We start from the raw sequence: 13,272 nt of genomic DNA, 5'->3' as shown, positions 1-13,272 counted from the left end.
ATATATATATATATATATATATATATATATATATATATATATATATATATATATATATATATATATATATATATATATATATATATATATATATATATATATATATATATATATATATATATGTGTATATCGACATTGAATTCCCATTTATTAACAATTTCCTGTAATTAATTACAGACCGGTGCTGAATGAAAGGCTTAGGTTTCAAATGTTATTTCATCTATCAAAAATAAAACTCATTTATACAATAATGATAAATACAGTTTTTAAAAATGCCAGATTAAAAAAAATTAAGTAAGCAATAAATGGGAATGAGACCTAGTTTCATAATACTCTGAATACTGCCGGAATTGTTTCAGGTCTTCTAAAGCGCAATGTGGATTTTGTATATCCATCAAATACTAAACAACCTTGAATCAATTTTTCTACAGAAGATACGACTTTTCTAGATTGAACGGAATTTATTGAATAATAAAGGAAAGACACTTAAAGTAGAAAAGAAACACAGCCATCTTGAGATCACAACAGAAACTTCGGAGCTTCATAACTTTGTTGAAACAGAGACTAAAAAATAATATAATCATTTAAAATAAAACTTGCAGTTAATTTCATCAAGGACAAGGACTTGCGGAGGATGGGTAGCTACGTGCTTGGATCCTGAAATCCTAAATTATTAATTGAATTTTAGGGAACTTCTTTTACAAATTACCGATTTATTTTATTATTGCACGCTCCCCAAAATCCTTTTCTATCATCTCCTTCCCCACCGGAAAAAATTCCCAAGTCTAGATCTAGGTCTAGGTCCGGATCTAGTCTAGGTCTTGCCTGATCTGGGTCATGGCTACAGTAAGAGAAACCTTAAAAAAAAAACAATGAAGAACGAAACGAAAAAAAGAATTAAAAGAAAAAAGGTGATATAAACTAGTTTTTCTGAATCTGTTTTTATAAGGACGGAAGAAAAACGAGATGAAATAGTTGGTAGATGGTAGTTCAAAATTGGCCAAAGCCAATTTTAACATTGATGATTATGCTGAACATGATATTGCATTTCAAATCCAAAATAAAGCTCACCTTTTTGGTTAACGTACTGTTTTCCTTAAAGGCCTATTTACAATGAGATTTAACTAATATCGAGAATTAGCTAGCGCTAATTTGAGCCAATCAGATTTTTGTAGAGCCTTCTGCTTGGCTGAAAAACTCTAAAAAATTATTGAATTAAATTGTAACTTTCTAAACCTCGTATTTTGAATGAGACTTAACCAGATTTGTCTGTAAGGTTATTTCCTCTTTGTAAAAGTAATTATAGTGTAAAAGTGTAATAGTTATTTCCAATGAAATTAGCCTCCTCCGAAGTTTATTCAACCACCTATTCAATAGAAACCCTACATGCCCGAAGGGCATAACTTTAAACACTTGCCTTGGGGCTCTGGGGACTGGGTCGACTCCGAAGTCCTTGTTATCTGATATTTGGACAATTTTGAACAAAATGGCTATCTCAAAATTTTTATCAGATGTATTTGGGGAAAAGAGGGTTAGATTGCAAGGGGTATAGTTTCCCTCCGGTCACTTTTGAGTCTTAAAAAGGAAGTAGAAATTTCAATTTCTAGTCAAATGAACCCCCTCTAGAGTTTATACGACCAACCCTTTCACTAAAATCTTATATCCCGCAGGGCACAACTTGCAACAATTGCCCCCGCGTTCTCGAGGGTTGTTTCACCCCCAGAGCTTCGTTATAAGATCTTTGAACTATTTTGAACAAAGTGACCATCTAAAATTTTTGATCGGATGAATTTAGATAAAAGAGGGCTTTGGGGGGTGGTGGTGGTGGAAAGATCTATTTGCCCTCCGATCACTTTGGATTCTTAGAAAGGGAACTACAACTTTCAATTTCCAATTAAATAAGCCTCTAAAGTTTATGAGACCACCCCTTCCACAAAAACCCTACATACCCCGAGGCATATGCTCACCCCCAGGCGGAAAATACCCTCCACGGAAAATACGCATAAAATACCTTTACCTGAAGGTCACATAAACTTTGGAGGATGCTCATTACGTCAGAAATTGAGAGTTAGTACTTGTTTATTAGTTGAAAGTGACTGGAGACCAACCAGCCACATGTGGGTATTTTCCGGGAGGGGGCAAATACTAGCCATGGTTATACATATATGAACAAGTTTTGCAGATCATTTACGCTAAGCCTGAATAAGGCTACTGTGGGGTGGTACCTCCCTTTTCATTGCAGAAAAACGTTTCAAACATTTATTATAATATTTTATTTTACTAAACTGATTCACATCATATTTAATTAATACGTATATACACAGTGATGTGTAAGTGCGCATTGGCTATTGTGATGGAGAAGAAGTGGGTAATTTTGTAGGCAGGTTGGGGGGGGGGGCTTTTGTAGGCTGGTCATGTGCCTCAAAACTGTATTCTACTGCCCAAATATCCTAACTATAATTAATCCTTCAGATAAATATAGAATGAGTTTTGGAGAAGGCGGAGGAGGGGGTAAAATTGATATCTAAGGTAGAGGATGTGTTGACCAAATTTTCACTCTTAGGTTAATAATTGAGAAGTGCCTAAGTTTTCAAACACCTTTGGTCCTCAGTTTTATAGATTATGAGCAAGCGTTCGATTCTGTTGATAGAGGAGCTTTAGTAAAGGTTTTATCCTTGTATGGTATACCAGACAAATGCATTAAAGTGATTAGTGCTATGTACGAGAATAACACCGCTGCGGTTAATGTAGGAAATGAGGTTAGCAGCTGGTTTTGTATTAAATCAGGAGTTAAGCAGGGTTGTGTTCTATCCCCTTTATATGGATTATTTTGATGGACTTTGTTTTAAGGAGCACAGGAAAGGCAATGGGAGACCACGGAATCAAATGGGGAGGAAAAAGTCTCCTGGACTTAGATTATGCTGATGATTTAAGCATCCTAGATGAAAGTGTGAGCAAAATGAATGAAGTTTTAGAGGTTTTGCGAGTTCAGGGTGCTAGTATTGGTTTGAAAATTAATGTTAAGAAAACTAAGTCACTAAGGCTAGGAATAAGTGAAGATGAAAAGGTGACGTTGGGTAATGAAAAGATTGATCAGGTGGGCAGCTTCACTTACCTTGGTAGTATTATTAATAAAGATGGTGGGAGCAGTGAAGATGTTAAAAATAGAATAGCCAAGGCTCAGGGTGTTTTTTCACAGTTAAAAAAAGTCTGGAAGAATAGGAAGATAAGTCTGCAAACCAAGATTAGAATCTTAGAAGCTACAGTGATGACAGTGGTCAAATATGGCTCTGAAGCATGGACGCTCCGAAAAGCGGATGAAGATTTGCTAGATGTTTTCCAGAGAAATTGCTTAAGGATTGTTCTGGGTACCCGGCTGACTGACCGTATTTCAAACAATAGGCTATACTGGAATACCGCTTTCCAGGTCTATAATGAAAGAAAGTTTGAGGTGGTTAGGGCATGTTGTGCGGATGAAGGATGAAAGATTGCCGAAGATTGTTCTTTTCGGCTAGCCATCTAGGGCTAAACGGAAAGCAGGTCGTCCCCGTCTGGCGTGGAAGGACGTCATAAAAAAAGATTTTAAGCAAATTGGAACTTTGTGGGCGGGTATAAAGAGGGAGGCTTTGAATAGATTGGGATGGAGGAGGAGCGTGCGTAGCTGTGTTGGCCTCAGGCGGCTTGGTGCTGCGATGAGTTGTTAGTAGTAGTAGTAATCCCTCTTGATTCCCAAGTGTATTTTTGGTCTGCGCCTTTATTATCGGTGCTGGGTGGGAGGAGGGGTATTAGTGCCTCTCTCATTGTGATAATAGTTTTTGTATAGCATAAGATATTGCATCCACATGCCTAGCGGCAAAGAGGTGAAAAAGTGATGCGCGGCATTATGAGCCTCGCCAGGAAATCTCTTGGCGGGGTGGCGGCTGGCAATTGCTACCTGGAGCTTTTTTTGGCGATTTAAGTGGTAATATTTCTCTTTTCCTATTTATAAATAATTATGCAATGTATTCAAACAGACCTATACAATGTGTTTACCCAGAAAATATTTTCCTCGACGCATACAATGTGTTTACCCCAGAAGTGATTGGAGACCAACCAGCCACGGGTGGTAATTTTCGTGGGGAGGAGGTGTTTTCTGGGGGGTTATTTTCAATGGAAAATAGATTGAATAGAGGAAATTTGGGGGGGGGGGGATTTGGGCTCCCGTTTAAATATCAGAGGACCCGATTGCAGAGGTCAAAAGGGCTTCAGTCACGTAGAAGATCAAAATTAACGCAGGATTTCCATCAACTTGAATAATAAAATCCCTCTCAGCCCTCCCAAAATTCTGTAGTAAAAATATTACTAAGAGCTTATTCAACAGAACTACCGTAACTGTTGACAAAATATTCAAATTTTGACAAAATATTCAAATTTCGAGCATTTTAATTCTTAAGCAGAAAAACTGAAATTGCGGGACGCTACCAATCAGTTTACAATTATTGGAAAATAACAATTGAACAGCAAGAAATCAGGGGTAAATACGGCAGCCCATATGATTATTTCGATAAGTATGGACATATTTTGAAAAAAATATCAGAAATTAAATTTAAAAAAAATAAACTGGACCCTAAATGTAGGGAGCGACGCTCCATTAGGCGTGCTGCTATAGGCCTTTGATAGGGAGTACGTAGTCCCTGAGTCCCAAGTTCAAGGTCATGGGGGAAACCCAAAAATGTTTTTGTCAACAGAGACCTCGGGAAAAACCTTAGTTAAATAACATGTTTGTGAACAATTTTGGGAAAACTTAATTAGTTTCTCAACAAGGGAAGACTTTGGGGGAAAACCTAGTTGCTTAACTGATTAGTTGGTTTTGCTGGGTTTTTGGGAAAATCTCTATTGAGTAATAGCTATTGTGATTGGTTAATTTTTTCTTGATATAAAGCCGGGACTATGGGGGAAACCCAAGACCTTCTGAAATGTACATATAAGGTGAAAAATCAATAATCATATTATCATTAGTTTAACGATACTTTACTGGTGAAGAATATTTAAGTGAATAAATTATGTCTGAGAAAAGAAATTTGGATTATAGTGATTCTATGGAAAAGGGAAGTTTTTTTTTATTATGCTTAGTGAATATAAGTGGAAGAAAGATAGTTTTATTAAAATTTCGTAGCTATTGAATTATCAAGTAAATATCTAGTAGGCTATATAATTTATAAACAAATATATATGTTCTTCTTACCATTTTCGTAATAAATTATTCCAAGAATATACTAGAATGAACATCAAATCCCATTTCATGTTTCACTTTTAAGCAACATTTCTTCAATAAAATTCCATTATAACACAGTAATTCTCTGCATAATACTAAACGCCCTATCCTGAGGACTTTTAGCGGTTTAGCATCAAAACGATTGTAATACGTTTGAAGGCTATCGAATTCAAAGGGTTACTTTCACTAGTGATGAAAATAAGATGTCGTATTTTACGTATGGAAAAGAAATAGGAATTGATTTTTTTTAAGACGAGGGGAGGGAAGGATTGAAAAGTCACGTTTTACTTATGGAAAAGAAATAGCCAAGCATTTTTATTTAAGAAAAGTAGAGTTATTTCATTGGCTTTAATATTAAACATAGAATTATAGACATTTGAGTTAAAACTTAAGGCTTATCAATGAGCTTTTCTTGAAGTAGTATGAAAATACAATTCTCGTTATTTGAAGTGAAATTTATGCCACGTTAATGATTTTTCTTTTTGAAGAGAAGAGATTCCTGTTTGTTGTGTTTGAGGACTTTTTTTTAGACCAATATTAATTCATTAAGAACCACCGACGTCAATAAAACATAGAAAATTAATCATATATTACTGACAAATAAGAAAAAGCGAGTGAATTTTGTACTAAGGGAGGGAAGGGGAATTCAGAAGATTTTCCGTTCTGCAATATCTTCAGCTTTTCTCTTCTTTTAATTCCATTTAAATAACATGGAGCCACACTCTAAATCAGAACCATGTAGATTTAAAATGAACTTCTTATTTTGAAGAGGCAAGAAAAACATTTTTTTTTTAGCTTTGTGTCTTACTCTGCTATAATAACTCAGCCTCAAGCCCCCAAAAATGTAAAAAAAAATAAAGAAAAGTTTGGGGGCCCACTGGATTCCACAAGGCTCATAGGGGGGGCATACCATTGGAGCAACTAGCCCCTAAAGGCTTTATTACGCATACCTAGGTCTTGTGCAATAATACAGTACAGCTGTTTGTTATGTAATGGTAAAGTACACCAAAAGCGTCTCAATTGATCCAGGTCCATATCTAAAATTGGAGTCAATTAAGCTGTTTTCTGAATAATGAACAAGTTCCAACTTGGAGTATATATTTGCACAATAGGGGAGTAAAGGTAAGGTAAACCAACTTTACCCACTCACCTAATCTACAACTATATAGTACAAATTATAGGAGTCCAATGCATTCTGTCACCCGTCATTTGTCTTTGTGAATATGAAGCCAGCTTTCTTAGATCTTAAATTTAGCAAACTTCTCGAGTGTGTACTGGATAATACGTAAGTACCGTCTACGGCACTGAAGGTTTTCTTTTAAAAGTAACTGGATATACCTTATTTTATGCATAGATAATGTATCACCAGACATCCAAAATGTACTTTGAACAATTCTACAAAACATATAGTTGAGAAATAACGGGAAAAAATGGTATAAGGAAAAACAGGTTGTCTCCAGATGGAATGAGAGGATTCATAAGGAAATATTTAAGAGAAAGGGGAACTTTCTGGGAGGGGGTAAAGGTTGAGGTTTTAAATAGATTTGGATGGAGAAGAAGCGTACATGAATGAATCTTAAAAACGAACAAAGCTTTAATTAAATACCTGAATCAAGATTGAAAAAAAAACTACACACATAAAAGTAAGTGTACTGTCTCCTCCCCTCTCTGTAAAAATTCAAAACCTAGTGCGCTCTTGGCGCTTTACTGAAAATAAGTTATATTACAAATATATTTCTTGCATATTTATTACAACACCGAAACTAAAAATGAATTTACAAGTAAAAAAAAATTTTGGCAGTTTGTTTTTCACTGAAAGCAAATTATATTACAAATATTCTCTTTTCCAGTTACTACAACTTTGAAATAAAAATTACACTATTTAAATATTATTTATTATGAAAAAGAATTTTACTTTGTCAATCTTATTTATTTAAATATCCAAATAGAAGGTTTTTACAAAAATGGAGTTCAATTCCACTTTCTAGGACCATAATGAGAAAAAGGTTGAGATGGCTAGGGTATGTTCTGCAGACGAAGAATTTCAGATTGCCAAAGATTGTCCTTGCCATCCAACTGTCTAGGGTCAAACGGAAAACAGATCGTCCCCGGTTGGGATGGGAGGATGCCATAAGAAAATATTTAAGAGAAATGGGAATTTTCTGGCAGAGTGGTAAAGAGTGAGGCTTTGAATAGATTGGAACGGAGGAGAAACATAAATAAATGAATAAACAAATCTTAAAACGAATAAAGGTTTAATTAAATATATAAATCAAGATTGAAATGAAAAAATATTACTACATACAAGAGTATGTGTACTCTCTCCTCCCCCATCTGTAAATGTCTAAAATCTACAGCATAAATGAGACTTTACTGAAAATTTATTACATTACAAATATTTTTCTTACCTACTTATTAGAACATTTAAAATAAAAAAATGAAATTACAGTAAAATTAAATTTTGAAATGATGTGCTTTTTCAGCAGCTGATATCATTATATACCAAATATTTAGTTTAATCTTATTTTCTTCCCAAAACTATTCAAGACAAATTTAGTTTTACTATTAACAAGAACTTAGGTAATGTCTCTTTCCGTAATTGTAAAAATGTAAAGCCTATCACGTCATTAGCGAACTATATTACAAATATTCTCTTTTTCAGTTATTCTTTTCCAGGTATTGAAATGAAAATAAAAATTACGCTATTCAAATTTTATTTATTGTAAAAAAAAAGAATTTTACTTTTTCAATTGTATCCATTTAAATAGAATTAAACCTTTAGCCTCCTTATAGCACATTAAATGTGTTCAATAGCTTGTTGCAATTAGATGTTTTCCCTTGTTCTATAAAATATTACATTCAGATCCCTACTGATATAGTGATTTATGTCTATTTATGCACTGAAAGAGTGGACAGTTTTAACAGATAACAATCTGAACAAGATCAAAGAGATGCGGTTCCACCTATGTTTTTAGTCAGTTGGAAAAAAATGGGTTGTGTCTGTAACCGATCTGAAGTTTCTTTTCAATATTTCTAACTCTCTCCTACTTTTCAAGTCAAATTGCTCAAAGATTATAAATCTACAAGACAACAATAACCTACTGGAAGACATAAAAGCAGCCAGAGAAAATCTTAAAACGAACTTTCAACTCAAATGTCGTGAAGTAATTCAATTAAAAGAGGAACTTGATCACTTTCAACAAGTTCCAGAGATCACCAAAAGACAAATTCCAGAAGAAAGCCAAGTTTCTTAAATCAGAGTTGAAACCCAACTTGCAACTGCTCTATCTGAAAATTTGCCATTGAAAAGATGAATTACTAATTTCAAAATTAAAAACTGTACATTTGTAGGTAAAAATGAAAAATTTGATTCAAGAAAAATGTATACGTGATCTCACCTAGCACAAGCCTTATTATATATATCTTGCGTTTTAAACTCAAAAAAATCTTTAAAAGAAAAAGATGCTAAGTTGAATATGTAATATAATCAAATTTTAAAAGAGAAAGAAGAATCTGCTGTAAAAGACGAAGATGAAATTTCATGCCTCAAGTCTTTTGTGGCATACCTCCAAATAAAAACCAGGACATTAGAAACAGGCTCAGAACTTCTTGAAGAAGAAGTCAGAGAGAAAACCAGTTTGATCAACGCTTTAGAAAATATGATTATTCATTTGAAACACATAGAAAAAGAATTCTTTCGTGAAATGGATTTTTGTTATCGCGACTTGTTTTAACGTGATTAACTAATTTTGGTTTTTATTTATTGAATATTTCAAATCTCTTCGTTATTTATGAAAAAAATCAATTCAAAGGACTTACAACATATTTTTTTAATCAATATGTTTATACTTTCCCTGTAACAAATACCTTCTAGAACATCCTCTCAATTTGAATTTTTTTTACTATTTTGATATTTTTGGAATTAGAAATGAAAATGATATGAGGATGCAAACCGTGATCTTTTGTGTTGTTGTAGTTAAACATGAAAATAATTTTTTCAGTGTTAGTTTGTTTGTAATCAGCAGCACAATAGTTATTTTAAAATTAATGAATCGGAAAAAACACCTTTTCACAGAGTGAGTACCCCCTTGAATAACCAAGATCAATCTCTAAGGCACTTGAAGTAGCAACGGACAGTCTGGTCTTGAACGTTAGTTGCCAAATGATTTATCCCTAGGACACTCTTGAGACTTAATGAACTCTAAACAGACTTGGCAATGATGATTATTTAAGGCTCTCGAAGGACCAATGAAATCTTGAACAAACAATTTCTTCAACCTTGACTGCTGGTTACACGTGCATATATATATATATATATATATATATATATATATATATATATATATATATATATATATATATATATATATATATATATATATATATATATATATATATATATATATATATATATAAATATATATATATATATATATATAATATATATATATATATATAAATATATATATATATATATATATATATATATATATATATATATATATATATATATATATATATATATATATATATATATATATATATATATATATATATATATATATATATATTTTATATATATATATATATATATATAGGAGGATATCCGTCTTTTTTTATTTTTTTGCCCCTGCGCACTCTCACTGAGCCCAAACGAACCTAACGTAAAATTCGTTAACATAGTGTCACCTAGCTAAAACAAATCATCTGTGCTTCCATCTATAAATGAATCAGAATATATGGCAGAACAGTCAGTTATTAAACTATAATAGAATAGATGGTAGTAGTTGTGTAATAAAAATAAATGACGTATTCGCTGTCAAGAACAAAGCAAATATGACATTGAAATACTAGAACATTTTTATTTTGTCTTCAATTTCATTTTCTATTACTATGTTGTTTTTATATAGGCAACAGTTTCGACGTGTAGATAAAATATAACCTAGGGAACGATTCAGAATAGAAGTTGAGATTTTTTCTCTTCTTTGGAAAAATGAAGAATTGGAGAGAGAACTCTTTTTATCTACTATGGAAAAATTTAGAATTTAAGAAAATTTTGTTTTACTTCTACGGAACCAAAAAAAATTGGGAAATTCAAAACAGAAGTAAGCAAATTATGGAAGAATGTGCAAATGTTCATTTTATATTTACACTAGTTTTTTTGCATATGTAACAGTTTCGACGTGTACATAAGATATAATATAAAATATAATATAAATTTTTCATTCATCACTAAGAGAGCATATTCAAATATTAATCCGCAATCAACTTTGGCTATATTGACAAATTCACTGTCAATAATTCCGAACATCATTTACTGATATTTTTCTGTGAACAAAAAAAAAAAATCAATATTCTTTTTACTTCAAGTATCGGCTTAAAGTGTTGGTTTTATCATTGCATTCATTTATATATATGCACATGTAACTAGCAGTCAAGGTTGGAGAAATTGGTTGCTCAATATTTCATTGGTCCTTCAGGTGCCTTAAAGAATCATCATTGCCAAGTCTGTTTAGAGTTCAATAAGTCTCAAGAGTGTCCTAGGGCTAAATTATTGTGCAACTAACGTTCAAGACTAGACTGTTCGTTGCTACTTCAAGTGCCTTAGAAGATCTTGGTTAGTGAAAGGGGTACTCACTCTGTGAAAAGGTGTTTTTTTCGATTCATTAATTTTAAACTAACTATTGTGCTGCTGATTACAAAGAAACTAACACGGAAAAAATTCTTTTCATGTTTAACTACAACAACACAAAAAATCACGGTTTGCATCTAGATATTATTTTCATTTCTTAGTCCAAAAATATCAAAATAGTTAAAAAATCAAATTGAGAGGATGTTCTAGAGAGTATTTGTTACTGGGAAAGTATAAACATATTGATTAAAAAAAATATATTGTAAGTCCTTTGAATTGAATTTTTTTCATAAATAATAAATGGATTTAAAATACTAAATAAATAAAAATTAAAACCAAGTGATAACGTTAAGACAAGTCGCAATAGAAAAAATTCCTTACACAAAAAAATCCTTTTTCTCTGTCTTTCTAATGAATAATCATATCTTATAAAGCGCCCATCAAACTGCTATTCTCTCTGACTTCTTGTTCAAGAAGTTCTGAACTTGTTTCTAATGTCCTGGTTTTTATTTGGAGATATGCCACAAAAAACTTGAGGCATGAAATTTGTGCTTTGTCTTCTACAGCAGATTCTTCTTTCTCTTTTAAAATTTGATTATATATCATTTTCAACTTAGCAATTTTTTCTTTTAAAGACTTTTTTGAGTTTAAAAGGCAAGATATATATAATAAGGCTTGCGCTAGGTGATATTTCCAGTAAATTTTTCTTGAGTCAAGTCTTTCATTTTCACTTAAAAATGTACTGTTTTCAAATTTTAACTTAGTAATTTCTTTTTTAAATAGTGAATTTTTAGATAGAGCAGTTGCAAGTTGGGTTTCAACTCTGATTGAAGAAACTTGGCTTTCTTTTGGAGTTTTTCGTTTGGTGATCTCTGGAACTTATTGAAAGCGATCAAGTTCCTCTTTTAATTGAATTTCTTTACGACATTTGAGTTGAAAGTTCGTTTTAAGATTTTCTCTGGCTGCTTTTAGGTCTTCCAGTAGATTATCGTTGTCTTGTAGATTTATTTTCTTTGAAGAAATTTGACTCTGAAAAAGTAGGAGAGAGTTAGAAATATTGAAAAGAAACTTCAAATCGGTTATAGACACAACCCATTTTTTTTCCAACAGACTAAAAATATAGGTGGAACTGCATTTCATGGATCTTGTTCAGACTGTTATCTGTTGGAACCGCCCACGCCTGCAGTGCCAAAATATGCAAAAATCACTATATAAGTAGGGATCCGAATGTAATATTTTATAGAACAAGGAAAAACATCTAATTGCTACAAGCTATTGAACACATTTAATATGCTATAAGGAGGGTAAAATTTTAATGCTATTTAAATGGATAAAATTTAAAAAGTAAAATTATTTTTTTTATTATAAATAAATTTTAATAGTGTAATTTTTATTTTAATTTCAATACCTGGAAAAGAATAACTGAAAAAGAGAATATTTGTAATAAAGTTCGCTAATGACGTGATAGGCTTTACATTTTTACAATTATGGAAGGAGACATTACCTGAATTCTTGTTTATAGTAAAACTAAATTTTTCGTGAATGGTTTTGCGAAGAAAATAAGATAAAACTAAATATTTGGTATAAAATGATATCAGCTGCTGAAAAAGCACATCATTTCAAAATTTGATTTTACTGTAATTTCATTTTTAATTTTCAATGTTCTAATAAATACGTAAGAAAAATATTTGTAATGTAATTAATTTTCAGTAAAGTGCCATTTATGCAGTAGATTTTAGACATTTACTGATAGGGGTGGAGAGAGTACACATACTCTTGTAGGTAGTAATATTTTTTCATTTCAATCTTAATTTATATATGTAATTAAACCTTTATTCGTTTTAAGATTTGTTTATTCCTTTATGTATGCTTCTCCTCCGTCCCAATCTATTCAAAGCCTCACTCTTTAACACCATGCCAGAAAGTTTCCATTTCTCTTAAATATTTCCTTATGAAATCCTCCCATCTAAAACAGGGACAAACCTGTATTTCGTTTGACTTAAGACAGTTGGATGACAAGGACAATGTTTGGTAATCTGACATTCTTCGCCTGCAGAACGTACCCTAGCCTTCTCAACCTTTTTCTCATTATGGTCCTATCAAGCGGAATTGAACCCTATTTTTTTTAAAACCTTCTATCTGGGTATTTAAATAAATAAGATTGACAAAGTAAAATTCTTTTTTATAATAAATAAAATTTAAATAGTGAAACTTTTATTTCAATGTTGCTATAACTGGAAAAGAGAATATTTGTAATATAATTTGCTTTCAGTGACAATACAAACTTATCAAAATTTTATTTTACTGTAATTTCATTTTTATTTTCGGTGTTGTAATAAGTATGTAAAAAAAACATTTGTAATATAATTCATTTTCAGTAAAGTGA

At 31.9% G+C, this 13,272-nt stretch overlaps 1 protein-coding gene across 1 annotated transcript in view; it reads right to left on the bottom strand.

Annotated features, from left to right (window-relative positions):
• Positions 1 to 445: 445 nt before the first annotated feature.
• The window catches only part of LOC148943435 (major facilitator superfamily domain-containing protein 12-like), a 112,408-nt gene continuing 99,581 nt past the window's right edge, over positions 446 to 13,272 (bottom strand). The window contains exon 9 of the mRNA XM_089101135.1: positions 446 to 564. Within this exon, the coding sequence (XP_088957261.1) occupies positions 542 to 564 (23 nt within the window). The 3' untranslated portion in view covers positions 446 to 541. The remainder of the gene's footprint in view (positions 565 to 13,272) is intronic.

This window comes from Artemia sp. Qi Xiang Cuo, chromosome 15 (assembly GCF_049724085.1).
Source record: "Artemia sp. Qi Xiang Cuo chromosome 15, ASM4972408v1, whole genome shotgun sequence".
NCBI classification, from domain to species: domain Eukaryota; kingdom Metazoa; phylum Arthropoda; class Branchiopoda; order Anostraca; family Artemiidae; genus Artemia; species Artemia sp. Qi Xiang Cuo.
This window is presented reverse-complemented; position numbering and strand designations above follow the sequence as displayed.